We start from the raw sequence: 27,909 nt of genomic DNA on the forward strand, positions 1-27,909 counted from the left end.
ACACACCCACACACACACACACACACACACACACACACACCCTCAAACCATGAGCCCTTCACCCAAAAGAGCAGGGCCCCTGAGCCACTGGCATCCTCACTCCCACACTCCGTCAGGAAATACAGGCAGTCAAGCACTTGAGAAGAGTCTACACTGACTAGCTGAGCCACTGCAAAAAAACCCACCTTGGCCTGGCACCCGGGAGGCTGAGGCAGGAGGATCACTGTAAGTTCGAGACCAGCCTGACATACGTAGTGATTTCCAGGTCAGTCTCAACTACATAGTGAGACCCTGTCTCAAAAAACAAAACAAAACAAACCCACCTGCCCCCTAAGTCTAAGATAGTAACTCTCTCTAAAGCCCCAGAGACAACTCCAAATCCTACCCTGACTGTAAGTATAGTCAAATTATTAAACCTGTTCAATTTATTTCTATCAAAACATGTCACTGTAGAAAAATCTGAAAGTACAAAATAAAAACTAGAGGAAACAAACCACTTGACCTCATACCTATCCAAGCTTAAAACCCAAACTAGCCCTACTCTTTATGACATGCCAAGTATCACCCCATCTAACATCTAAATCAACAAATTCACAAACCTTAATCCCAGCTAACCATCTGCCTGCTCAAACCTAACCACATCCCCTGCTGGACTCAAACCTCAACCACACTCAATCAACCGAATCCCAAGTCTAAACTAATCTGAAATGTTAAAAGTAGCCTAGTCCTTAAGCCTCCTAGCCCAACTCAATTATATCCCTACCCTGTCCTATCCCAAATGCACATTGAATCCTGACCTTGGACTTCACCTATGGCCGCTCTGACAGCATGGACTCCTGGCCTCTGGGTGTTCTGGAATGTCTTAATCTTTCAGTGTTTTCAGCTGACAAGCCCAACTCATCAGCTGCATATCTCTCCCTTCTGTGTCCCCCTCCATCACCCCAGAGCCTGGTGTGCAGATCTCCACACTGTTAGACCCTGAGGAGCAAACTAACTCTTCAGTCTCACTTTGTCTCACAATACTTTCCACACCCAGGAACCATATCACCAGGGATTTAGCTCAGTGGTGCTGCTGCCTGCCTTACAAGTGCAAGGTCTGAGTTTGATCCCCAGTACCAAAAAGAAGGAATGCTACTTTGTTAGAAAGTCGAATGTAAACCCAGGAACCATATCGTAGAATACCTATATGACTCCATAAGCCAGCCCCTTTTGTGTCCTTCAGCCTGACCTTGGCTATCTAGCCCTACCTTTGCTTTCTCATGCCTCATACAGGACTGGCTGTTCAGCTTGCTGACACTGACCTGTGCTGTTTCTCACCTCTGCTCCCATCTGGCTGCAAGGGGGCCAGGAACCAGGAGAAGAGCTAGGGTGTACCAGGGACCCAGAATACTGACCCGTAGTCCCTAAGCCTGGCCTGCCCTCTGCATAGCACACCATGACACACATGCTGAAGACTCAGCTGACAGATACACTCTTTGCTTTTGTTTTTTGAGACAGGGTGTTGCTTTATAGTTCAGGATGGGCCTTGAACTCCCTGTGATCCTTCTGCCTCACCCTAGATATATTCTTATATATCTGATAGCCAGGCGGTGGTGGTGCATGCCTGTAATCCCAGCACTCGGGAGGCTGAGGCAGGAGGATCGCTGTGAGTTCGAGACCATCCTGGGCTACATAGTGAGTTCTAGGTCAGACTGTAATCCCCACTCGGGAGGCTGAGGCAGGAGGATCGCTGTGAGTTCGAGACCATCCTGGGCTACATAGTGAGTTCTAGGTCAGTTTCCACTACATAGTGAGACCCTGTTAACAAAAACAAAAACAAAAATCTGATAAATATACAAATGACAAGTCCTTGTCCACACAAACACACATTCTCTCCTACCCACCTACACCCTGGCCGTGGAGCATTTTTTCTCCTCCATCCATTCTGCCTCCCATCTGATATCTCACCCTACCCTCCCCCCAGCCCAGAATGGGGACAGACACCTGAGGGGCTGCCTACCACTTTCCCACCTGGGTCTGATCCCACCCTCATGCTTTCTTGCCCATCCTGTCCACAGGGGACTCGTGGGGGATGTTAGCTTGCCTGTGCACGGTGCTCTGGCACCTCCCCACAGTGCCAGCTCTCAATCGCACAGGGGACCCAGGGCCTGGCCCCTCCATCCAGAAAACTTATGACCTCACCCGATACCTGGAGCATCAACTCCGAAGCTTGGCTGGGACTTACGTGAGTATCCAGTTTAGGAATCGGGGAACTGGGCAGAGTGAGCAGAGGAGTTGGGGGAAGAGAGCAGATGGTGGAAGGGTCCTGGTGACGATGGGGTGATGAGGAGGGGCCCTTTGCTCCAGGCAGTCTCCCTGTCTCGCCCATCTCCTGCCCTTCCCTCTTAGGTGCCCCCCCCTCCCCATCCCTGGCCCCAGGACTAGGCATGTGGGCAGGCCTCGCACCCGCCTTGGCCCATTGCCCCACTGGCTGCCAGCCCAGCCGCCCGCCTCCCCCTGGGGGCTGGGGAAGTCTCCTCTGTTTACACCGTGTTGTGGTGTCTCTTGCACGGGCGGGGCTGGGTGGGGATGGAGGGGCCCCACCTCCCATGCTTGTGTTCCAGCTCGCCTCTGCCCCCAGACCTGGGGCCCTGCTGCTTTGGACCCATGGGCCTCTCCGTCTGCCTCTCCCATCCTAGCCAGGCCTCTTAGGGGGGTCATGGGGGAAGGGGCTGCAGAGAACCCAGACCAATTGTGTCAGGGGGTTCAGGATGTGGAAGGTGGTTATGCCAGAAAGATTTGAGGGTGGTCTAGCGGTGTTCAGGGAGCCCAAGAGGTAAGGAAGAAGGGTCAGAGGAACCGAGGACCATGGGGAACCAGCCCCCTCTTCCCGTGTTCCTCTTCCACATCCCAGACCCTTCTCTGGAGCCAGGGAAGGAAAAGGGAGGAGGGTGGCGGGGGAGCTGGCTCCAGCCCCAGGATACACCGAGGAAATTAGTTTGTCTCTGTGCTTGTCAGCGTGTGAACCTCCCCCTGGGCCCTTGCCTATCCCAAGCCTCGCCCCTCTTCTCTTTCCATCCCAGTTACACATCTCCCACATCCCTTCCCTGGGCCCCAGGCCATTCCCCTGAGGGTTGGCAAGGGCCTTGCCCTTTTCCCTATACTATACTGTCTTCCATACTCCTAGTTGTCCTGCCCCCTCATGAGCCTGCCTCAGTTCCTTCTGCAGTCTTGCTCATAGCGCTGATCCCACCCTGGGGTGCTAGTGAGTGCCCTTCTGTTTCCTGTCCCTTTAGCCAGAAGGACCAGACTCGTCAAAGAAGAGCTCTAATGCCAATGGCCCCTCTGCCTGTTATACTGACTTTCTTCTCCAGTTTCCCCGTGCAGAAAACCTTTGCTTGACTCTGCTTCCCCCTCTAATTCCCGACCCTTTTTCTCTCCTGGCTTCCCCTGCCAAATTTCTCAAAGGAGTGGTCTACACCCCTCTGCCTCCACTTCCTCTCCACCCACTCACTCCTTAACCCCCTGCAATCTGGCTTCCAGGCCACCGCAATGGTTCTCTCCCAGGTCGTCCGGCATCTCCTCACCAAACCCGACAGCATTTTCTAAGGCTCCTTCTCCTTGCTGTTTTGCAGCCTCACTGTGGAGCACTGCTGCCTTCTTGAGCTCCTCTTCTTGGCCTCTGCACTCTCCTGGGCCACCTTCTACCTCTCCAGCCTGGCCTCCTGGCTCCTCGTGACTCTTCTTCTTCTCTCTGCCCTGTGGTGGGCATTCGCCCAAGGCTTGCCCACTCAGCCAGTCAGCACGTCCTTCCTCAGTGGCTCCTGCGTGGTTTTCTCTTTCTGCACTTCTCCATAGGAAAGCTCATCACCCTCATTGCTTCAACTGTCGCCTCCATGCAAATGGCATCCTTGTTGGAAAAACTTAGGGGAGGCCCACAAACAGAGAGGCCTAGTGTGGAAATAGGGCCAGTGTCAGGGGACATGTAAAATAGAAGCTTTGGGGACAGGTATCCTCCCAGCAGGGCGCTGGCTGTTCTGCCCTCCTCCTTCCCCATCGCCCTCTCCTTTTCACAGCTGAACTACCTGGGGCCTCCTTTCAATGAGCCTGACTTCAATCCACCTCGGCTGGGGGCAGAGACTCTGCCCAGGGCCACGGTCAACTTGGAAGTGTGGCGAAGCCTCAATGACAAACTGCGGCTGACTCAGAACTATGAGGCCTATAGCCACCTCTTGTGTTATTTGCGTGGCCTCAACCGTCAGGCTGCCACAGCGGAGCTGCGCCGCAGCCTGGCCCACTTCTGCACCAGCCTCCAAGGCCTGCTGGGAAGCATCGCGGGAGTCATGGCAGCTCTGGGCTACCCGCTGCCCCAGCCTCTGCCAGGGACCGAACCCACCTGGGCCCCTGGCCCTGCCCACAGCGACTTCCTCCAGAAGATGGATGACTTCTGGCTGCTGAAGGAGCTGCAGACCTGGCTGTGGCGCTCAGCCAAGGACTTCAACAGGCTTAAGAAGAAAATGCAGCCTCCAGCAGCTGCAGTCACCCTACACCTGGAGGCCCATGGCTTCTGATCTCTGACCTTTACTATATCCTCTTTTCCCCCTTCAAGTCCTGCTCCACTCTGGGAGGTTGAGGGGAGAAACCTGTATTCCAACACTTGTTGAGCCAGGAGACAGAAGTGGGAGCCCTGTCCCTCCCTGGCCTTGGACACCGGTGTGGTGTGATAAGCTTCATCTCCTGCCCAGCTCCCAGAGTCCTGTGGGTCTGGAGAAGAGGTGTACAGGCACTGTCCTGTTTTCACAGAGATAACACTCAAAGGAGTGGAATGGCTCTCATCTCCTTCCTGCCCATCACTTCCAGTGCCCACTCAGCCCTCCTGCAACACTTCCAGAAGCACACATGAAAGGCAACGGCAGGGGCCACCATAGCATGTGCCTTTCTGAGGCGAAGCCCCTTGGCTGCCCTTGCCTCCTTGGATGGGTGTTGCCCTCCTACCCCAATATGTCCAGTTCAGGAAACAAACACGGCGATGAGTCTAAACAAGAAGAGACAGGATGAAAAATGGAAGGGGTGGCCTGCACTGGAGGTGACCTAGAAACCAGAAGATGGTATATTGACAGGGACAGGGACAGACAAGACCCAGCTGTCACCAAGGCAGTCGGTGGCACAGGGTGGCAAAAAAAGCCACATCGAATATCAGGACCTTGCCTTGAATTTTCTTGCCAGCATCAAGGTGCCTCCTCTCAGCCACCTTTCCCAGGGTATCTGTGGTTGCCCGGGCTGGGGAAGGCAGCCACAGCTACAGCCACGGGTTTCCTGAAAGTTTACATTGCAGTAGCATTGTGAGGTGTGGGGGGGGCGGCCCTCCCAGGCCCTGCTCCCCCAGCCCCACCCACTCATGACTCTTAAGTTTGTTGTATTAATATTTATTTATTTGGAGATGTTATTTATTAGATGATATTTATTGCAGAATTTCTATTCTTGTATTAACAAATAAAATGCTTGCCCCAGAATTTAGTTTCTTTTACTTGCCTGGCCCGCCTGGGACACATGGCTGTGCTCCTGATCCTGCCAGCTCTTAGCTCCCACAGCCTCTCACCCCAGTGGAGTTGGTGGCACACAGAGCTTGAAGAAACAGCTCTCCTCTCTCCAGCCTGGGGCACTGTGTAACCTAGATCCTGTCCACTCCTGCTACAAACTCTATCATGTCTCCGTCATCCCAAATGGCTCTCTCTGGGCACTTGTTCTTTTGTTTTTGGCCTTACTTCTCTACCTTAGGACAGCATATGTAGGAGAAAGAGAACAACTCCTGTTGGACTGCAAGAGAATGTGATAGATGCTATTTGAGAAATGACCTAAGCTCAACTCCAGTTCCATAGCCTGCTAGCTGCATAACCTTAGCCAAATTAAAGCTTTCTAATCTCCCATTTCTCCATCTGTAAAAGAGGGATAAATATTCTAATAAGATTGTTGGAAAAGGTAACAGAAACAGTAAAGGTTAAGATAGTTGGGAGTAGTAACAGCAGTTGTAATTACAGATTACTGGGGCTATGTCCCTATGTCATGCCACTGGTTAAATTAATGGGTTAATTGCTCCCAGGCAACAGATGGATATTTTATAAGGGCCTCCTAGAAATACGGCCTTAAGCAAGGAAATAACAAATGATAGTAATGTCAGTTGACAAATTTTATTAAAGACTTAATTACATGCCCATCACTACTAACTGATATATGAAAGCCAAAAGAAGTCAGAGACCTAACTTGGCTCCTGCCTTCATGGAACTTGGAATTACTTAAGAACAGCTTTCCTGAAATAGTAAGATTCAAAAGTATGCAGTGTAGAGCAGGAGATGCTCAAAAAGTGCCAAGACAATCAGAGCGTACGTACAAGTGCTATTGGACCAGGTTGTGGTCCAGCCAGTGTGTGGAATGTCCCCATGTCACCTGGCCCAAGTGAAACATGCACCACCTTTACAGGCTGAGACATCTGCCTGGGCATTACCAGGGACACCTGCAAGCTCTGCTCCCAGCCTAACAAGATAGAAAGGAGAAAGTCTCTCAGCTGTCTCCAGGCACAGAGAAAATGCATCATGGCTTGCTCTGTGCAAAACACTAAGTGAGTGGCTATAAGGAAACAGGAATAAGGATGGTGGGGTCCTGCCCTCATGGAGTTTAGACATTACTATACTACCTGGGCCGGACTTCTCGGGGGCAGACTCTGACTCTTCCTTTTCTCTCCATCCCAGTACCTAGCTATGGTGCCAGCTTAAAGGTATTCCAGGCCAGGCATAGTGGCACATACCTGTAATCCCAGCACTTGGGAGGCTGGGGCAGGAGGATTGCCATGAGTTTGAGGCCAGCCTAGGCTACACAGTGAGTTCAAGACCGGCCTGAACTATATAGTGAGACTTAGGCTGAACTATATAGCAAGACTGTCTCAAAAAGCCAAAAATAAATAAATAAATAAAATAAAGGTGTTCCATTAGTGTGTGGAACAAAACAATCTAGAAAAGGGAACATGAGCTGGGCATGGTGGCACATGCCTTTAATCCCAGTTACTCTGGAGGCTGAGGCATAAGGAACAAAAGTTGAAGACTGACCTGGGGAACTTAGGGAAATCCAGTTTCAATAAAGCACAGGGTAGGGGGACTTGCTTGCTTGAGGCCTGAGTTAGGTCCAGTACTGGCTAGGTTTGATGGTCCATGCCTGGAATCCCAGCACTTGGGGGAGCTGAGGCAGGAGGGATCACTGCAAGCTTGAGACCAGCCTGGGTTACACAGTGTGTTCAAGATCAGCATGAACTGTATAGCAAGACCCTATCTCAAGAAACAAAATGAAAAACAATACCTCCTCCAAATGCTAGGATACAAGGCAAAACATCTAGTAGGATGAAGATTCTACACTGGCAGTCCTAGGGGAGGAAGTGCTACCCAGGGCCATAGCTCTATTTCCAGTCCCTGGCATGCGGCATGTGCTCTTTGGTCACCTTTTGCACAAATGCACCAGGTGGGATTTAACACCAGCCTAGGAGGACAGGCAGAATCTGGACAGGTGGAGACGAGGAGGCAGGATGGAGGTTGGTTAAGCCTGCTTGCTTCCTTTTCATGCATAGTGTCTTCAGGGCAAGATCCAGAATTGCTCATTTTTTCATCCTGATTGCATTTTAGCACGATACTTGGCACAGTAACATTCTTGCTAATTTGATTTAAACTGATTTAATGAGTGTTCAAGACAAGAGTGTTTCAGAAGTTGAGAGAAAAGTCTAAAGGAGGCAGCTGGGTACAGTCTCAGATGCCCTAGGGGAACAGAGAGAAGAATGTAGAGATAAAACTACAGGCTTTGGTGGTTAGGAAGTCACAGACAACCTTTGAAAGTAGGTGAGAGCAGACACCAAACTGAGACAAAGGATATGGTGTGAAAGAAAGTAGGAGTAAATACATTCCCTCTAAGTTTGGTGGCAAAGGGAAAGGATGGAGGAAAATATTTTGTTTGTTTTGTGGTGGTTGTTTTTAAAGAGAAGAGATCTAAACATGTTATTGTGGAATGAGGAGGTGGTGGCTAGAGAAGAAAGGAGAGGTTTGGAGAGTGGACTAAATAGACAACCAGAGGAAAAGCCAAAGGCTTGCTGAGCAGCCACAAGGGAGATCCAGGGGGATGTCAGCAGATATATCTTTATCAGGAGCCCATTTAGTATGAACTGTGACATTTTCTACTAAGAGGTAGCCAGGGGCAGGAACAGAGTGAAAAGGGCATTTCCTATAGCTGAGGAAGGTGAGGCAGGAATGGCAGAGGATCGAGGGACTCAACGGTGCTAGAGACTGTTGAGTGAGCCACTGAGTTACAAAGTGTAGGCAGGGTGGGCAGTGGAGGAAAACAAGGAGGGAACTGATGTGGGGAGTGCCAGAGTTCACTATTGCTTGGGGTAGAGTGTGGCTTAGTGTACCACTGAGCTACATCCCCAGCTCTTTTTCTTTCTCTCTCTCTCTTTTTTTTTTTTTTACCAAGAATCAAACTCAGGGCCTTGTGCTTGCCAGGCAGGTGCTGCACCACTGAGCCACATCCCTGGCCCTGGTTTTGATTTTTTGAGACAGAGTCTCGCTATGTTCAAGCTGGCCTTTAACTTACTATTACTATTTGAGGCCCAGGTTGGCCTCAGATTCACAGCAATCCTCCTGCCTCAGCCTCCTGAGTGCTAGAACTACAGGTGTGCGCCACTACACCTGGCTGCCCAAGCTACATCCAGCTCTTTTTCTTTCTCTCTCTCTCTTTTTTTTTTTTGTACCAAGAATCAAACTCAGGGCCTTGTGCTTGCCAGGCAGGTGCTGCACCACTGAGCCACATCCCTGGCCCTGGTTTTGATTTTTTGAGACAGAGTCTCGCTATGTTCAAGCTGGCCTTTAACTTACTATTACTATTTGAGGCCCAGGTTGGCCTCAGATTCACAGCAATCCTCCTGCCTCAGCCTCCTGAGTGCTAGAACTACAGGTGTCAAACTCAGGGCCTTGTGCTTGCCAGGCAGGTGCTGCACCACTGAGCCACATCCCTGGCCCTGGTTTTGATTTTTTGAGACAGAGTCTCGCTATGTTCAAGCTGGCCTTTAACTTACTATTACTATTTGAGGCCCAGGTTGGCCTCAGATTCACAGCAATCCTCCTGCCTCAGCCTCCTGAGTGCTAGAACTACAGGTGTGCGCCACTACACCTGGCTGCCCTTTTTGTTTTGTGACAGAAGCTTGCTAAATTGACCAGATTGGCCTTTATTTTTATTTATTTATTTTTTTTTTGGTACTGGGCGTCGAACTCGGGACCTTGCACTTGCAAACTTGTAAGGAACCACCGAGCTAAATCCCAGGCCCCTGGCCATGATATTTTGATCCTCTTGACTCGGCCTCCCAGCCTCCTTGGGATCACAGAAATGCAGCACTCTGCCCAACTAGAGCTTGAATTCTTGAGCTCTCCCCAAAATCACTTCTAATCACAGTGACAAGGATAGGGATCCCTCCTTTGAGTATTGGCACTGTGTCCCACAGGGTGTTCATTTGCTGGTACCACTGGACAGTCCTTGCTAAATGATAGATTATTAGTGTTTCCTGTGCACTTGTCATTGCTTCTCTAGGTACAGCTGCCTCAGGAGATGTGATGAGTTCTCGCGGGCTATATAGGTTTTACCTCTTAAGTGTGGCCTTAGTGTCAGGAGTCCAGGTATCCAGAAGCCAACATACCCAGGGCTCTGCAGTGTGTGTGTGGGGCCACTATTTATAGAACTCTTATGACCCCTCTCCCAAGGCTAGGTAGGAGGACAGAGGAAGAGAAGGCCCTCCTTCCTGTCACCTGCAGAAAATGTATAGATTAGAAATCTCTGGTTGGGGATTCAGTGGTTCTGCCACCTGCCTCGCAAGCACAAGGATCCGAGTTCGAACCCCAGTACAAAAAAAAAGAAAGAAAGAAACCTCTTTGTCAGTTTGGTGCTTGGAAGTATACTTGAGTTTGAGAAAACAAACACAAGGGGGAGAACTGTCAGTTGGGAGAGGAGGCAACTGCCAGGAGGACAGGGAGTGGGTACAGAAGAGGGTATGGTGGGAGGTGGCAGTCATCAGACCTTAATGCAGATTTAGGACGTGAGGGCTCATTCAAGCACATACCACCACTCATCACACTTTCACCACAGCCCAGCCCCAGTTCCCCCAAATGGGGAAAGCACATGGAGCCCCGTTCTCTTCAGTCTAAAACGCAAGGGCCAGTGACTAAGGCCTGGCTGGGTGATCCGATTGGCAGATGGGCAGCTTCCTCTCAGCTCCCCCTTCTTCTCTGGAGCCACAACTGTCGCTGCCTTTGTCCCTTCTAAATTCTTGAGCTCCCTGACTCAGCCTGGTACTGAATTTCCCAGCAGGAAACAAAGCTCTTGTCAGTAGGTGGTGGGGCCTGTGAGAACACTCTCAAGTCAGGGTCCCAGTCTCTTCAGACTCTCAGGTTCCAGGTTTCTTGGCCTAGGTCTCATTAGTTTAGGAATCACCTCTATACCCCATCCGGATTTGTCCTAACTTCCAAGGCCTGGCTGATTGGGGGGAGGGGGTGTTAGCTAGGACCTTCTTCCCAGCTGGACAAAGTGTGACACCTGGTGGCCAAGGTGAGGAATGGCCTGAAGGCCCCCTTTCAAATCTACCCAGAATTTATCCAGGACTAGGATGGCCTAGGTAAAAGGAGAGGTGACCTGAAAAGGTGTGGAAGATGATAGGGGCAAGGAAGAAGAGACACCAGAGACCAAGGAGAGCCTTTCCCCTACCCCAGCTCCTGCCCTTTAAGCCCACTAAGCCAGAGAACCTGGATCAGGAAGAAAAGGGGTTATTGGGAGGGTAGTGAGGGACCAAGAGGCACTCCTGAATCTGGTCCACAGGACAAGGGATGGGCCCCGGGGTGTGTGTGTAGGTGGGGTTTCCGGGGTGCTCATCTGGCTGCCCAGAATCCCCCGAGCTAGCCTGATTTCCAGCTCAGGGGGGAATGGCAGCACCTGAGGGCCTGAGGAAGGGGGATGCTGGAGAGAGGGAAAGAAAGCTGGACACATGCCCCATGGCTTGCTGGGCTCCAGGCAGCTGCTCCCCTCCTTCACCTACTCCCACTTTCCCAGCTGTACCTGGCTGTCCTTACAAGACCCATGATGAGCTAGGGGAGGGAAAAGGGATCTTAGGGCATATGCAAGCGCTGAGCGCCACCTCACCCCACCCCCAGCTATATCATCTGAACGAAGCCTGAGCTAAACCAGGCCTAATCGCTCTTTCCCTAGAGCAGTCAGCAGTGGGCCTCAGCTCTCAAGAAGGCACTGGGCTTCTCTTTCACTTCTTTTCATTCCTGGGCTCCTCTGGACTGTCATCTTGGCCTTGAAGCAAGAACACTGGGTGTCCCCAGAATGCAAAGGTCGCTCTTGAGGGTCCTTTTACCAGTCTGTGGTGTCAAGGCTGACACAAAGAACCTATGACTGGGCATCTGGGCACTCCCCAAAGGAGAAAACTTGGCTCCCCACTCAGAGCCTGGCCTGGCCTCTAGAACAAGGGCTGAACTGTGACAGGCCAGGATAGCAATTTGGGATGGGCCCAGGAAGCCACCTAAACAGGAGAAGGGGTTCTAGACAGGAAGACTATCAGAGGGGAAGGGGTTGGAGAGTAAAGGAGGAAAAGACCTGAGGCTGGGCAGGCTGAGGACCAGTCCAATTCCTGGCACACCTTAGGGATCTAGGTTCCCAGATGCTGAGTGAGGAAGGATGCCAGCAGGTCAGGTATGGTTCCAAATTCACTGTATGCCAGGGATTCTACTGAGACTCAGTCCTGCTGCCATCTGACTGAGAGAGGAGGGCATGCTGGCTGGAGAGAGTTCCTTCAACCCCAGATCAGAAGGCCAGTCCTAGAGCTCTTGAACTTGTGTTAACCACTCTGGCTCTCTTTCTAAGGCCTGGGGTGAGGAGATAAAGCCCACAGGAGACATCTTCTAGGCTCAGTGAGAGGTTAGCCAGACCTGAACCAGGCAAGGCTGGGGGAAGCAGGCAAAGACAGAGACTGGTCAGGGTGCCAGTGGCTGCCACAGGAGAGAAGGAGTAGGCCTAGGCAACAGAGGGAGCTGCTGTGGCTGCCCAGAGGCACACCCCATTTCACGCTCCCTGGGTGGTGGCAGGCCCACGGCTATCAGCTTTCAAGGGTAGGAGGAACCAGGAATGAGGAGGGGTCTGCCCCACCCAAGGCTCCCAGTTCCCTCGGGGTTTTATGGACTCAGGTGGGTGGGGGCCACACACTTGTGAGAACAGCTCAGGAGCCCCTTGCAGAGGCTCTCCAGGGAAGAAGCTGTCACACAGGCTGGGTGCCATACCTCCACCAAGCGCTCAGTGCCTGACTAGACCTCCTTCCCAGACTGGTGGAGGGGGCCTCCTTACTGTCCTCCCTAACTCCGCGGAGACCTTTCTTCCTAGATGTGGGGCAGATGGGATTAGACCTGGCCAAGCCAAAACAACAAGGAAGGGAGGAACCCTCCAGCTCTGTGTTGTGTAGCCACAGATTCTTAGCCTTCCCTCCTTGAGGAAGCTGGTGGTGAGAGCTAGACAGGAAAAGGGCCCCCAAGACAAAGTTGCTCTTCCCCTCTGGTGGTCTCTCCAGAGTATTCTCCTCTATTCCCAGATCCCAGACCTGCAGAGAAGCAGGAAGGCAGAGGCCTCTGAACAGGCATTGGACCTCGTACCCCCGGAAGGAAGAAGCGGATGGGATTTCTAGAGGGTGATTAGTGCTGGGCTGGTCCCAGTGCTGGTTCCCAGACTCCCAGTGGCCAGCACTTTCTCCTGCTGCCAGGAAGTTGGTGAGGGGGAGGTGAGAGTAGGGGTGAGTCAGCAATGACAAGAGCCCAAGAGACAAAGGTCATGGGTGGAGAAATGAGACATATTGTTTACAGCAGCCCACCTCTTCCAAAAGTCCTTTGATGCTAATCATCTTGCGGCCTCACAGAGCTCTGACCCACCCTTTCTTTCTTTTAGAAATTACAGCTTCACGTTGAAAACTGCACAGCCCCTCTCCCTGCAACCTGTGAGCTCCAGGCACAAGGAGGGTTTGTGGTTTCATGGGGGCCCCACAAAGCCTGTTACCAATAATATCAGCCTATCCTTCCTACTTTCATAAAACTTTATGATATATATATTTTTTAATACTGGGGATCGAACTGCTGCCCTTGTGCTTGGGAGGCAGGCGGCGGAATCACTAAACTAAATCCCCAGCCCTTGATATCTGTTTTGAACTAATATGTGTGAAAATGCTTAGAACAGTACTTGGCACATGCTAAAACACTATGAGGGTTAAGTGTATTGATTTTCTTTTATGCTCATAAGCACAGAAGAGATATGGCCAGTGAAGAACAGCAGATCCAATCACATTGTGATGGGGGACTAGACCCCTCCTCTGGCCTCCTCCTTGGTATGGAATCTTCCTGAGTAGTCTGGCGGGCAGGGGCAGGCTGTAGGAGGGCGGCCAAGGCAATGGCCTGCCTGGACTAGGAGTGGGCAGTGTCTCCAGGCGCAGACTGTGAGAAAGGAACTTTCGGAACGCATAGGCTTCTCCAGCCAGGTCTCCTGGAGTCGGTGAGGGTGGGGTGAGAGCAGGGAAGCGGGCTGGATTAGGCCAAACTCTCTTTGGACCTCCAGATCTACCCCCACAGCGCTCCCAAGCCAAAGACTCAAGAGTGGAAGGTTCCAGCTGGGCTCAGGGGAGTTACAAACCGGCCATGGGGATTAGCGAGGTTGAAAAGAACATTTGCCTAGCAAGGGAAAACGGGAAGTGAGAGGCTGAGGATAACGCTCTGCAAGTCCCACGGGACCTATGTAGACCAATGGGGGGCAAGAGGAGGTGGTGAAGTCTGGGGCATCTTGACAGGTCCCCCGCCCTGGCCTAACCCCTCCTCCCCCAGAACACAGCTGCGGCTGCTGCCCCGCCCCTCAGCCCTGTGCCCCCTGCCATTGGCTAGAATCAGGGCCCTACCCCACAGAGGTGGCCTGCCATTGGTTTAGGTCTTGATGTTTGTGTGCTTGTGGGGGCGGGGGACAAGCGTCATTCTCTGGAACCGGGAGACTTCCTCTCTTTACTTGTCTGGGTCATCTTGTCTGCCCGTCGCTGGCCCATCTTTCTCTCTGGCCCAATCTCTCTCTCTCTCTCTCTCTCTCTCTCTCAGCAGCTGTCTCTCGCACGCCCGCTGGCCTGTTTCTTCCCCGAAGTCGCCTCCTTCGCCTGCCTGGGTGGCCGCCATGGTCCGGAAGCGGCTCATCACTGACTCCTACCCTGTTGTGAAGAGGAGGGAGGGACCCGCTGGGCACAGCAAGGGGGAACTGGCACCAGAACTAGGTCTCTGAAGCATGGGGATGGAGGAGGGACTGGACACGCAGGGACCTCATAGTGGGTGGGGGACAGATAGAAGGGGAAGCCAGCATATACTCTACTTCCTAGCCAAGGTCTAAGGTCGGGCAGCGGGATGACAGAGGCAAAGGGGTGGGGAAAGAGCCAGGAACAGTGACACAAGTGTGAGGCCAGGGGCAGGGCAAAGGCCTGGGCAGGCCTGAGGAGCAGCGTATCATTGCAGGGGAAGAGCCTCAGATCCCCAGCAAGGAGCAAGCCGAGCTGGAGCTGCTGAGGCAATTTGACCTGGCCTGGGAGTACGGGCCCTGCACAGGTGAGAATCCACCCCACCTACCAGGCATATCCCTGAGCCAGTCTTGTCACCCACATGTTTGGAACATGAACCAATATCTGCCTGACTCAGGTACTGCCACTGAGTTTGGGGGCTAAGGAGGCTCTTGAGACACCCTCCCCCATTCTTTAGCCTGGACTCTTCTCAACCCTCTATGAAGTCCCTGAGTTTCCTTCCCACTCTGGTAGGGATCACACGGCTACAGCGCTGGCATAGAGCAGAGCAGATGGGCTTGGAGCCACCCGCAGAGGTGTGCCAGGTGCTGAAGAGCCACCCCGGAGACCCTCGTTTCCAGTACAGGTCAGGACAGGCCGGGATGGTTTTCTGGGAAGCCAGGGCCTTCTCTAGGCACTTGCCACCCTGTTGGCCTGGGTGAGGGCTCCCCTGACCTGAGGGAGAAATAAATGCAGGTGTGGGGGTCCTCCTGAGCAGGCAAGAAGCTTCTCCAAGGTGTCTGGTTCAGGAAGCCATGTTAACTCTTAACTCTGATTTACTGGCAGGGGAAGGATGCATCTAGGGCCCAAAGGACTATTTAGTAAGGAGGGGTTTGCCAAGACTATAGGCAACAGCTAAGAACTGGGGCTGGTGAAATGCCATCAAGGAACTTAACTGACTTTTTCTCTGGTGTTCCCTCCTTCCCACCCCATCTTCCAAAGCCTCTGGCATCTCTATCCCCTTTGAGGTACCACCTAGGCCATCCTCCCCTGGACACTCCTGCTCGCCACCAAGAGCTTTAGGAAAGAAGTAAGAGTCAGTCGCTGTTGCTCAGCTCAGTTCTACTGTGGAAGAATATTTGGCAGCTGAGTCTGGAGGTCTCAGTACCTCCATTAAACCAGCAGGCTCCTACAGCCCCTTCTGACAGACTGTGGATCTCCAAGATGGACAGTGGTCACTGGGAACAAGGACCTGGCCATGACCTATGGTGTGGCAAAGCAAGCAAAGCCTTATGCCAAATGAATCAGGAGGTAAAGATGCACTTCTCACTGTAGACTGGCAATCTGAGGGCAGGACTGGCTGAGCTCACAGGGCAAGGGGTTCACTACTGCTTACAATAAAGAGCATTGAGCCTGGAATTCTGATCTCCATTCCCTTGACATGGCCCTGCTTTAGCTAGTAGTTAGTCCCCAGCAAGCTAGGCAGGACAGCCAACAACACCCTTAACAGAGTTCTCCCCAGAGCTGAGCAATCTCTAGTGCCCTCTGGTGGCACACAGGAAAACCACTGTAGGAACCTTTACTTACCCAGCTGGAAAAGCCTACCTGACCTGCTGGCCACCTAGTTTGGCCAGTGTTGGCCATCTCACAAACATGGGTGCTTTGGCAGAGAAGACTCCATGGGGCCATGGCTCATAAGGTCCAGATAGACCTACGCATGCCCAGAAAACACATCTGCTTCCCATGACAAGGGGTAATTCCATCAAAAGCAAAGCAGGAGTCTCAACTTTCAGGACCTGCTCCAATAAAGTCATGATAAGGTCATCATCTGAGGGCCTTTGGAAGGGAACAAGCTATTGGCAGGAACAATGCTTAGGGGGCTCCGGGTCAGGACACAATATGGATAATGACTGAGTCACCCTTTATGTGGCATTACTTTCATGCACTGTTTCAGCTGTCCATCCCAGGATGGAGACAGCCCTACACATTTACTCCTTGCAAACAGCCTAGAGAGGGGCTGAATGCCTTGTTATCTGCCCTCTGACTGAGCAGATAATTAAGTGTGTAATCTTTAAAAAATCTTCAGGTTAGCTAGGAATGGTGGTACATGCCTATAATCCCAGCACTTGGGAAGCTGAGGCAAGGGGAGGGCCTGGAGTTCAAGGCCAGCCTGGGTTACATAGTGAATTCAAGGCCAGACTGAACTACAAAGCAATACCCTGTCTCAAAAAAAAAAAAAAATCTTCTGGTAGATTTTACAGAAAGGGAAATTAAAGTGCAGAGAGGTTAAGTAGAGTTATCCAAAAGCACATAGCAGGTAAGTGGCAGTACAGACAGCAGGAACCATACCTCTCAGGCTCTTCCAGTTGACATCATGCCCCTGCCCAGCACATGCTTGCCAGGCACCAAAGGTCTGTGTAGGGTGTTACTGATGGTGAGGGGATAGACAAAACAAACACGGAACTTAATTATGGCAGGTGGTAGTGGGAAAATTAGGGCTACGGGCCACCGGGAAGCAGAGAATGCCAGAGATGCTATTGGGCACTCTGCTGAGGTGGGGATTTGAGTAGAGACCAAAGTGAGGGGTAAGGCTTACACCTGTGTGTACTAGACAGAAAGAACAAGTAGAAAGTCCTAGTTGCAGGAGCATTTCCATCCTGTTTACACAACAGTGTAGAGGCCAGTGCAGCTGGGCCAAGGGAGCAAGGGGAGAGTCACTGGGGAATGAGGACACACAGATAGCAGGCTTTTCTTTTTCTTTTTTTTCTTTTTAGATCTATATCCAACCATATCAGTAATTTTATTAATTGTTTATGGGTTATGCCATAAGGTCTTGCAGGGCATGATAAGAAATCTGGATTTTATTCTGAGTGAGAGAGGAAGACACTGGAGGGCTTTAAACAATGACATCATTGAACGTATGTTGTGAAAACATGACTGCAGCTGTGGGTGAAGAGACTGTGGATTTGGGGGAAGACAGGTAGCCAAGCAGCTCACAAGGCCATTGAATCAGCCTACTGACAGGTGACAATGATATGCACCAGAGTGGAGGGAGGAAGCTGGTGAGAGGTGGCCGATTCTCTCTGTATTTTGAAGGGAGGACTGCCTAACAAGAACTTGTGGTATTTAAAAGACAGGAGCCATGGGCTGGGGATTTAGCTCAGCGGTTCGGTGGCCTGCCTTGCAAGCGCAAGGACCAGAGTTCAATCCCCGATACCCCCCAAAAAAGACAGGAGCCAAGGATAATTCCACAGGTTTTGGCTCGAGCGACTGGAAGAGCACAGTTCCATTAGTAAGGTGGAGGGACTGTAGGAAGGGGAGGTCGGGGTGGTGAGCAAGAGTTTGGTGTTGGACCTGTGGGATTTGAAGCATCTGCGAAAAGACCCTGGGGTGAAGGTTGAGGAAATGTAAGTATAGCATTTTGGAGAGGTCTAGATTTGAGATCTAACCTTGGATATTTTTTAGATGGCATTTAAAGCCACAAGAGTACAGGAGATTGCTTGATTGAATGTAGAAACAAGAAGTGATCTAAGGACATCCTGAGGCCTCCTCCTCTCAGGCTAAGGAGAAGGCATGTACCAAAGGAGACAGGAGCAGCCAGTGAGGATAGAGGAAGAGCAGAGGAGTGAGGGGCTGGCAGGCCGGGGCAGAGGGTTTCAGGTCTCAGAGCTTCCCAAGAGGCTTGAAAATGATCTTCTGGATTCAGGCATGCAGAGGTCACTGGAGGCCTTGACAAGAGCTATTTTGTGTAGGGATGGGCTAACAGTTTACCTGGACTGGCAGTAGAAGTGGAAACAGGGAATATGCCAACTCATTCAGGGACTTTTTACTGTACAGAAAATTGGAGTGGTAACTAGAAAGGTATGAAGTTAAGGGAGGTTTCGTTGTGTCTTTTATTTTAGATGGAGTGATACTGCAGCCTAAGTCACACAATGAAGAGAGTGTCCAACAGGGAGGGGACGCAGTGCTGCAGAACACAGGGCAGCAGTTGCAGGAGTGAAGGTCGGGAGGACCAGGAACTAGGGCACAAGGGAGGGTGCACCCGCAGTGACAGGAAGGTGGCAGAGCAGGCGGGGTAGGGACAGGGATGGGAATTTTGGAGGATGGGAATATTTGAGGAGCAGATGTTTACTGAGAGCTTGGCCCTAAGTATCATCTGTTGTGCTGAACATTGGGGGCAACATTATTTACTGAGTTCTCAGAACAATGTCATCAGGTGAGCATTAGCTGTGTTTTACAGATAAGGGAAACTGAGGGTGAGAGGAAAAATGCCTTGCTCAATCAGTAAATACACTAGGGCGGGAATTCACTGCCACTCAGTCACCCCACACCTGTGCTCCAGATGCTTAGGATGGAGTTGCTGAGATAAGGCCTACATATGGGGAGAGTTACAAACCCTTGTAATACAAGTGCTGCCCCCAGGCAACCTAGGAGCGCCAGAGACATGAGCTGTAAGGGCTCAGGAAGGAAAGCCCCAGGAACATCCACAGGGAGGGATGGAAGGTGGAAGGAAAGGAATGAATCTCAGGTAGAGAGAAATCCAGTATTGCACAGTTACACAACATATGGGGTTTGATCACAGAGTCTGGCTCCAGAGCCTGTGCTCTTTTGTGTGTGTGTGTGTGTTTGGGTGAGTGGTACTGGGGAGAGAACAAAAGGGTGCTCTGCTGCTGAGCTACATACTCAACCCCTCTTTTTTCTTGAGACAGGATCTCGCCCATTTGCCTAGTTGGCCTCCAACTTGAGATCCTCCTGCCTCAGTCTCCTGAGTAGTTGGGATTACATATTGCCAGTGAGGCTGGTTAGAGCCAAAAAAGAGGCTCTTGGGCCTGAGCCCAACAAGCTTAGATCATTGCCCATGGTTGTGAGAATGTGTTAGGGCAAGAGAGACAAGATAAATGATCCTGGAAAATCTGGCTGGCTGGGCATGAAAGAGACTGGGGTAAAAACTGCAGGCAGGAAGGTGATGTGAGAAACTATTAAATGTCTAAAACATGGGGTGCTGAGACCCTGGCTTAGAAGATACAATGAGAAGGATAAGGAACAGTGAGATGGTGAAAAGGAAGCTGTCATGACTCGTGTCTGGGAAGGAAAGAATGGGGAGGAAGCATCAGAAATGACAAGTTTTGAGTGTGGATGGATAAGAGAATGCTGGTGCTATGCACGAGAAGAAAAACTAGAAACTGGGAGGGGGAAACAGGCTCGATTTTACACATGCTTAGTTTGAGATGATGACAGGATACCCAAATGGAAACATCTGGTGTGCAATATAAACAGCTCAAGTTCAGCAGAGATGGTGGCCTCCAAGGGACAGCAGGGGAGTTACCTGCACAGAAGTGACCTGTGAACCCAGCAGCGTGACAGTAAAGAGAGAAAGGAAGGTGTGAAGACCAAGGAAGGTGCTTGCAAAACTTCTCTAAGGAAGAAGGTAGAAGAAGATCCGTCCACCCAGAAGGAAGAGGGGTCAGTGGCAGGAGAACCAAGGTGCAGCACGTCACAGAGGGTGATGGAGGAAATCCCAAGTGGTCATTGATGAGCGAGGCCACAGAGGTGTCCAGGCAGATATCATCAGAAAGAATGTCAAGGGGATGGGATGGCCTGCCCTAATTTCATCTCCACGTATCCCCTTCCTTCTGTCTTCCTTGTACTGTGGTTCTCTATGGAATCTCAGACTGTCATCTGCCCACAAGGGCCACACTAGTCCTCTCTTTACTGACTCATGTGGCGATATATATCCACCCGCAACAAACTCACAGATAGCTTAAAGGCTTAAGGAGATAACTTACCAAGAAACTAAAGTAAACAAGGGAAAGGGGTAACTTTTTGAATTGGATTAGAAACAGAAGAAACTGAAACCAATTCCAGGTGAGATAGCTTTGGATCAATACAGCAACAAGGACTTATGAGAGTTTTCTTTTTTTATTTTTTTAAGGTACTGGGAATCAAACTCAGGACCTTATGCTTGCCTGGCAGGCATGGTGCCCCAGAGCTGTATCCCTGGCCCTGAGAGTTTTTCTCTTTAATGGCATTACTGGGGTTGAATTCAGGGCCTTCATACTGAGCAATGTCCCCAGCTCTTTTTTCTTTTTTCTTTTTGAGACAGGGTCTCACTATGTAGTTGAGACTGACCTGGAACTCACTATGTAGCCCAGGCTGGTCTTGAACTCACAGCAATCCTCCTGCCTCAACCTTCCTGAGTGCTCGGATTACAGGCAGGTGCCACCACGCCTGGCTTATTTTTTTGCTGTTTTGTTTTGTTTTGTTTTTTGTAAGAAGGGTCAAACTCTGGTCCCTCCTCTTGCAAGGCAGGTGGTGGAACCACTGAGCTAAATCCCCGGCCCTTTTTGGTGGGGTACCAGAAATTGAACTCAGGACCTTGTGCTTACCAGGCAGGTGCGACACCACTGAGCTAAATCCCCAGCCCTCTTTTTTTTTTTTTTAACATGATCTTGATAAATTGCCCAGGCTGGCTTATAACTTGTGATTCTTCAATCTCATCATTCCAAGTAGCTGGGATAGGTGGAAGCCACCATGCTTGGCTTGGGATTTTTGAAAAGATTCTTAGTTTTCTGTGTAGGCAGATCTCTAGTTCATCTACATGAGCGCTCTAAACTAGAGCACAGTAAGGCTGAGGATGTTGCTCAATGGCAGAGCACTTAGGTATCATGCATAAGGCCTTGGGTTCCTCAGCACTACAACAAAAAAACAAACACCTTGCTGGACCTGGCGGATGCACAGCTACAGAGCAAACACTCAGAGCTGATCTTTCCCCTTCCCACTGCACTCATACCTACCTTTTAGCCTATTCGTGCTGCCCAGCTCAGCCTGGGATACATTGTGAGTTCAAGACCAACCTGAACTACATGGCTAGGCTCTGTCTCAAAACAAACAAAACAAAACAAACAGACAAAAAACTACTGTGCAAAAGTTCCAGGAAGCTCTTCATGTATCAGTGTAGATTGTAAGCTGATTTCTGAAATATACAATTAAATGAGAAAAAAAAAAGATTTACAAAACAGTGTAAATATGCTACCATTTGGGGAAAAATATGTGTGTATAGGGCCAGGGGCATAGTTCAGTGGTAGAACACATGTTTAGCATGTGTGGGACCTCTGGGTTTGATCCCTAGCAATGCATGTACATATGTGCAACACAGTGCAACACAGATGCAAATGTGTGTGTTTTTGCTTGTATAATATGTACAGTACTGTATTATGTATCTGAAAAGGCATCTAAGGAAGTTATATCATTAGATGTCTTTGAGAAGAAGGTAATTTGGTGGCTTTGAAATTAGAAACAGGGAATTTTTCATTGAGTAATACTTTTAAACTTTGAACCATGTAACTGTATTACCCATTTAGTAAGGAGGGTTGCTGTGAGTTTGAGGCCAGCCTGGACTACATAGCAAGACCCTGTCTCAAAAAAAGAAAAAACCAAAACAGTAAGAAACAATTCTTGTCCTGCTGTCATGAACTCAACAAATCTTTAAAATAATGGAAACATTTCCACTAAGGATAAGAAGCTATTATGTCACGTAATGCAGTGGTTTTGTAGTTATCTCAGACTCACAGATCTGCATCCTTTATACCACATTCACTGTGAGGGAAGCCATCTGCTACCTGTTTATGGTAAGAAGGTTCAGTAGAGCATTGACCCTGTGACTCAACAATCTTGCTTCTGGGAATTTACCCCAAAGATTTGCTTTTACAAGTACAATACAACACATGCACAAGTGCACTCATTATGGCATTATTTGTAACATCAATATTAGAAATAACCTATGCACCTGCCCATGGGAGACTGACTAAATAAACCCACCCAGGGGAGCATTGGGTAGTTATAGAATAATTTTTTTTTAAAAAAGCCAAGTTTCCATTAGCCAAGGTATAGAGATTTCAAGGATAAATTGTTAAATACATAGTATACTACTTTTGTATACTACCAAGTTGTTGTATATATATTTGAAAAAAGAAATACAGTAAGTGTAAACTAGTAACGAATAAAGGTTTACTGTTGGGGGTAGGGAAGAATGTGGTGAAGACAATGCAAATGAGGTATCTCTAAGGGTGTTTTAAAATATAGTTCAGGTCTATAGCAGCACTACCTTGGACATACCCTATCTCATCTAAAACATAGTTCAGCCCTTGCACCACATATTTTACATATTTAGAAACATTATATCAAAATAGGTTTGTTTGTTTGGTGCTCTGGATTGAACCCAGGGCCTTCTGCATGCTAGGCAAGCACTTTACCGCTGAGCTATGTCCCTAGCCAATTTTTACATTTTAATTTGAGGCAAAGTCTTATTAAGTTTTTCAGGCTGCCCTTGAATTGATGATCCTCCTACCTCAGCCCCCCCAATAGCTGGGATTACAGGCATGCAACATCATACCTAGCTAGAAGAGATTTTTTGAAAAATACAGATATTGAATATAAATAGCAACAAATGAGATGGGACTGGTGGTGGCACACATCTATAGGCTGAGGCAGGAGGACTGCAGGTTCAAGCGTAGCCTGGGCAATTTAGGGACGTAGCTATACCATGCCTCAAAATAAAAAATAAAGAAAAGGATTGGTGATGTAGCTCAGTATGAAGGCCCAAAATTCAATCCCCAACAACAAAAAGCACAAATACCTCAGTAACAAATTAACCTTACGATAGATCAAATTGATAATATAACCACAGAAAACAATGTAAGAATTCAAGTAAAAGCAGCAGGTATAGCTCAGTGGTACAGCATTAGGTGGGTTCAATCTCCACCACAGAAAAAAGGAAAAAAAAAAGTCAAGTAAATTTTGGATATTGTTCATGGACTTCCTACAAACAAAAGAACTAAAAAAAAAAAAAAAGCCAGGCATAGTGGCACACGCATATAATCTCAGTATTTGAGAGGCTGAGTCAAGAGGATTGTTGTTAGTTTGAATCCAGCCTGGGCTACACAGTGAGTTCAAAGCCTGTCTGAACTACATAGTGACACTTTGTCTCAGAAAACAAACGAAGTACTAAGTAACACTAAACTTTTCTTAATAGGTTTGTTGTTGACAATGGCATTGGTATATCGACTTCAAAATTGTTTTGCTATTTATTATTATGACAGAAAAAATGAATAGATACATAGATATTGTGAAGCAGAGACTACACTAGGAAAAAATGAAGACAATCTATGGAATAGGAAAGTGAGGAAAAATCCCCTAGTATTGGATTTGACTTGGAGATGTCAGCATACAGACTTGTAAAAATCAACTTTATTGAAGTATAACTTATCTAACAAAATTCCAGATTTTAAGTGCACAGCTTTGATAAATGTATATATACTGTAACCACTAGACCTTTTTTGTTTTTTGTTTTTTTGAGACAGTATCTCACTATATAGTTGAGACTGACCTGGAATTCACTATGTAGCCCAGGATGGTCTTGAACTCACAGAGATCCTCCTGCCTCAGCCTCCCGAGTGCAGGGATTACAGGCGTAAGCCACCATCCCCACTACTTTCTTTTTTCTTTTTTTTGGTTCTGGGGATTGAACCAAGGACCTTGTACATGGTAAGTATGTGGTCTACCACTGAGCTACACCACAGGCGCTAACATACAAAATTTTGAGGTGAGAGATGGGACACAACATAGTGCATAACAAAGTCTATCACTTTGTTATTTGTTTTCCATTTGTCCTGTATGTTCTTTTTTGCTCTTTTGTTCTTTTCCTGAATTATTTTGAGGAACTGACTATAAGCAATATGTGTACAAGTAATTTGATATTCAATATATATAATTGCATATTTCAATATATAACTGTATATCAACTATTTAGAACATATATAGAATATAATTAGTATTATATTGTATTTACTCTATTTGACTTTAGCTATACCTCTTTATTTGAGCTGCTCTAGAAATTATAATATGCATCACTAATTTATCAGAGTCTAATTGCACTTCTTGAGATTTCACAAATGTAAGGAACTCACAATCATATAATTTTATTTACTCCTCCACTTTGTGCTATTATTATACATTTTACTCCTGCATACATCATGAACTATATCTTACACTAATAATACTTTTGCTGCAAACAATCATTTGTCTCCTATGGGGATTAAGAGAAGAGAAAAAGCTGTTCTTTTCTATTTATCCAGATAGTATCATTTCCATGGCTCTTAGTTCCATCCAATTGACCCAAGTTTCCAAATTTCCTCTTACCCTGAATAACTCCCTTCAGTATTTCTCACAGTACAAGCCTGCCCATAACAAAGTCCTTCATCTTTCATTTTTCTTTTCTTTTTTTGTTTTGTTTGTTTTGGGTTTTGTTTTTTTTTTGGTACCCGGGATCAAACTCAGGCCCTTGTGCTTGCAAGGCAGGCAGCAGAACCACTGAGCCAAATCCCTGGCCCTACTTTTTTGTTTTTTGAGACAGGGTCTCACTATGTAGTTGAGATTGACCTGGAACTCACTATGTAGTCCAGGCTGGTCTCGAACTCACAGCGATCCTTCTGCCTCAGCCTCCGGAGTGCTGGGGTTACAGGCGTGCTCCACCACGCCAGGCTCATCTTTCATTTTTCTAAAAATGTCTTTATTTCTCCCTTGGAGAAAGATACTTTCATTGAATATAGAACTCTTGCCTTAAATTCTTTTCCTGTTAGCATTTTAAAGGTGATTCTATTGTTCATGCCCCTTTCCGCTGCCAACTCTTCTTTTTCAATCTTATTTTAACCTTATCCCATAGATTTTTCATTTTTAGATATTGCTCTTTTCAATACTGATATTTCTTTTCTTCTTTTTTTGTGGGGGGAGGGGGCAGTTGGGGATTGAACCCAAGGCCTTTACATTGAGCTATAACCCTAGCCCTTATTTATTTATTTTTGGTCCTGGGGCTCGAACTCAGGCTCTTGAGCTTGTGAGGCAGGTGTGGCACCACTGAGCTAAATCCCTAGCCCTCTTTTTTATTTTCCTATTTTGAGCCAAGGTCTTGCTCAATTGCCCAGGCTGGACTTGAACTTGCAATCTTCCTCATCAGTCTCCTAAAATACTACGATTATAGGCGTATGCTACTAGGCCTAGTTTGGAATTCTAGTTAATTGTAACAGTTTCAGTTTCTTTCCTGAGATTCCCATTAAGACCACCATATTTTTCCTTAACAGCTGTTTGAGGGACTGTCCACTAATTTCAATATCTGGGTCATCTCAGGGTATGTTTCCACTGACCACTTTTTTCCTAATTTATGGGTCATATTTTCCTCCTTCCTTGAATGACTAGTAATTTTTTATTGTATGCTGGGCTTGTCTGCATAATACTTTCTTTTAAAGAACAGTGAATTTAGGGCCGGGGATTTAGCTCAGTGGTTCTGCCACCTGCCTTGCAAGCACAAGGACCTGAGTTCAATCCCCAGTAAAAAAAAAAAAAAAAAAAAAAAAAAAAAAAAAAAAAAAAAAAAAAAAAAAAAAAAAAAGAACAGTGAATTTTGTTCTGTCAGGCAATTCATGTCTAGCAATTCTCCTTAATCTCATTTGTAAGACTTAGTTTTAGGCCCGGTTGAGAGTAGCCCTCACTCTGTATGAGCAGTTAGCAAAGAACTAATCATTGTAATGAGCCAGACAGTAAATATTTTCAGCTTTTCACTCTGTCACTATGGTGTAAAATCAGACACTGATAATATGTAAGCAAATACTACCTTATTCCACCTGTGGTGGGCCAGACTGCTCTAGTCACTATCCTCTCCACTGTTTTACTGATGTCTCAGCCCAGTGTCCAGGATATTAATGCAGCATAGAGAGATCAGAACTCAAACTCATCCATTCTAGTGAGGCCAAAACTCAAACTCTCCCAGAACTGTGTGAACTTCAGTATCTCCAATCCACTCCCAACACCACAGCAGCAGCAGCAGCAGCTCTTCTGCTGGTCTCACACAGTCTCACCATGTGTGTGTGCAGCCCAGCCTTCAGCTAAGGATTCATAGACAACTCACATGCAGACCTGGGTGTCTTCCCTGTGCACAGCACCTATCTCTCTGGCCTTTCGTCTCACAATTTCTACCTGTCCTTGGGGAGCCCTCATCACTGAGCTCTGCCCAACCAGCTCGATAGAACTGTTGTGTTCTGCCTGGGCTCCACCTCTGTCCTGTGGTCAGCAGCAAATTGTCTCTAGACAGAGATTTGAGGCCAGAGTTAATGTAGAGCTGACCTCCAGTTCTTTTCTCTCAGTAGTCAGTTTTGCCTATTGTTTTTTGTTTGTTGGGTTTGTTTTGTTTTGTCTTGTTTTTTGTACTGGGGATCAAACTCAGGAACTTGCACTTTCAAAGCAGGCATGATGCCACTGAACTAAATCCCTGGACCGCCCTTACTTTGTTTTTGAGACAGGGTTTTGTTATGTAGTTCAGGCTGGCCTTGACCTCCCAATGATCCTCCTGCCTCAGCCTCCAAAGTGCTAGGATGACATGTGTGTACCATCACATCCAGCCCACTTCTGCTTTTGATGAAATCTAATCATAATCCTTGTATATTTTACCCAGTTTTATAGTAGTATACAATGGGAGGGCTCTGATATAGCAGCAGGAAGTGGAGAGGGAAGAGATGACTAAACAAAGTTGAGGAGGAGGCTAACAATGAGCAGGAAGGCAATGTGGGCCAGAGAGAACTGGCAGCAAACCGTGCTGCGGTGATAGCCTATGGGGCTTGCTCTAAGCCAGTCCCACCCATCACACAGACCCAGGTGGGGGCAATTTCTGCTTATCAGCTTGGGCCATCCTACAGATCCCAAAATAAACCTATCTGTTGCTCCAAAATGCTTACTCTGTCCAGTTGCACTCAGTTTGCCTCCCAAAGTCCCATTTCTGTGTTGAAAAGAGCTTCAGCCCAGTATAGGAGCATTTGGGAAGAAGAGATCATCAGCCCATGGACAGAGCAGGAGGATTCATCTAGCTGAGCCACCAGGGGAAGCTGTGGAAAAGGGTGCTGGCCTTCCCAGAATGTGAAGTCTGCCAAACCAAGAGATGTGCTGTCTAGGAAGACAGGCAGCTACTGTTCTGGGTAAACCCACTCAGCTCCAAGCCTCCTTAAGCCAGATGAGGACAAAACATTTAGGATGCATATCATCAGCTTCTTCTCCCCACCCTACCCTCTTTCACCCAAACCTGTCCCACCCTTCACAACTGTCTCTGGCTTCAGTTAGGCTGACAGGTGGGAGATCTCTGACCTGCTTTAGCCTGGGCTTATGCTTCCTATGCCCTTTCCTGTCATGTATACTCTATACCTGTACTTCTGTGGCTCCCTGAGCTCTGCCAGGGATGTCAAGAGTAGAGTGAGGCATTACTACCCATGCCAATCTCACCAGGCAAACTTTTGCTAACTCTTGCTTACCTAGTGGAGGAACAGCTTTCTTATTCTTGGTCCTCTAGTCCAGATACAGAACTCCCTAAAGTATCTCAGCTATCCAGGAAAGCTGATAGGTGAGGGCAAACCTAGTGGAACCAAAGGGAGGAGCACTTGATCTTGGATAGGACCTGTTACCATGAGAACTAGTTCACACGTAGCAAGGGCACAGAGGGAGAGAATCCTCTAATCTGTCTGGTGACAGAGAGT

At 48.4% G+C, this 27,909-nt stretch overlaps 2 protein-coding genes and 1 long non-coding RNA gene across 4 annotated transcripts in view; 2 read left to right on the forward strand and 1 right to left on the reverse strand.

The window, feature by feature from the left end:
- Nucleotides 1-5,824, forward strand: part of Clcf1 (cardiotrophin like cytokine factor 1) — a 9,334-nt gene extending 3,510 nt beyond the window's left edge. The window contains exons 2-3 of the mRNA XM_010635822.3: nucleotides 2,058-2,224; nucleotides 4,056-5,824. Of these exons, the coding sequence (XP_010634124.1) occupies nucleotides 2,072-2,224; nucleotides 4,056-4,550 (648 nt within the window). The 5' untranslated portion in view covers nucleotides 2,058-2,071 and the 3' untranslated portion in view covers nucleotides 4,551-5,824. The remainder of the gene's footprint in view (nucleotides 1-2,057; nucleotides 2,225-4,055) is intronic.
- The window catches only part of LOC104870286, a 51,909-nt gene that overhangs the window by 16,629 nt on the left and 7,371 nt on the right, over nucleotides 1-27,909 (reverse strand). The window lies entirely within an intron of this gene.
- Pold4 (DNA polymerase delta 4, accessory subunit) lies at nucleotides 14,061-15,751 on the forward strand. Of its 2 annotated transcripts, XM_010635820.3 has the most exons (4): nucleotides 14,072-14,341; nucleotides 14,577-14,666; nucleotides 14,873-14,984; nucleotides 15,341-15,751. In XM_010635820.3, the coding sequence occupies exons 1-4, from the start codon at nucleotides 14,245-14,247 to the stop codon at nucleotides 15,363-15,365; spliced, it is 324 nt and encodes a 107-aa protein (XP_010634122.1). In that variant the 5' UTR covers nucleotides 14,072-14,244; the 3' UTR covers nucleotides 15,366-15,751. The 2 variants fall into 2 exon arrangements, with proteins under 2 accessions (XP_010634123.3, XP_010634122.1); XM_010635821.3 differs by lacking the exon at nucleotides 14,873-14,984 and having other exon boundaries at nucleotides 14,061-14,341.

Source organism: Fukomys damarensis, unplaced genomic scaffold (assembly GCF_012274545.1).
Source record: "Fukomys damarensis isolate Sample0158 unplaced genomic scaffold, DMR_v1.0_HiC HiC_scaffold_27, whole genome shotgun sequence".
Classification (NCBI taxonomy): Eukaryota; Metazoa; Chordata; class Mammalia; order Rodentia; family Bathyergidae; genus Fukomys; species Fukomys damarensis.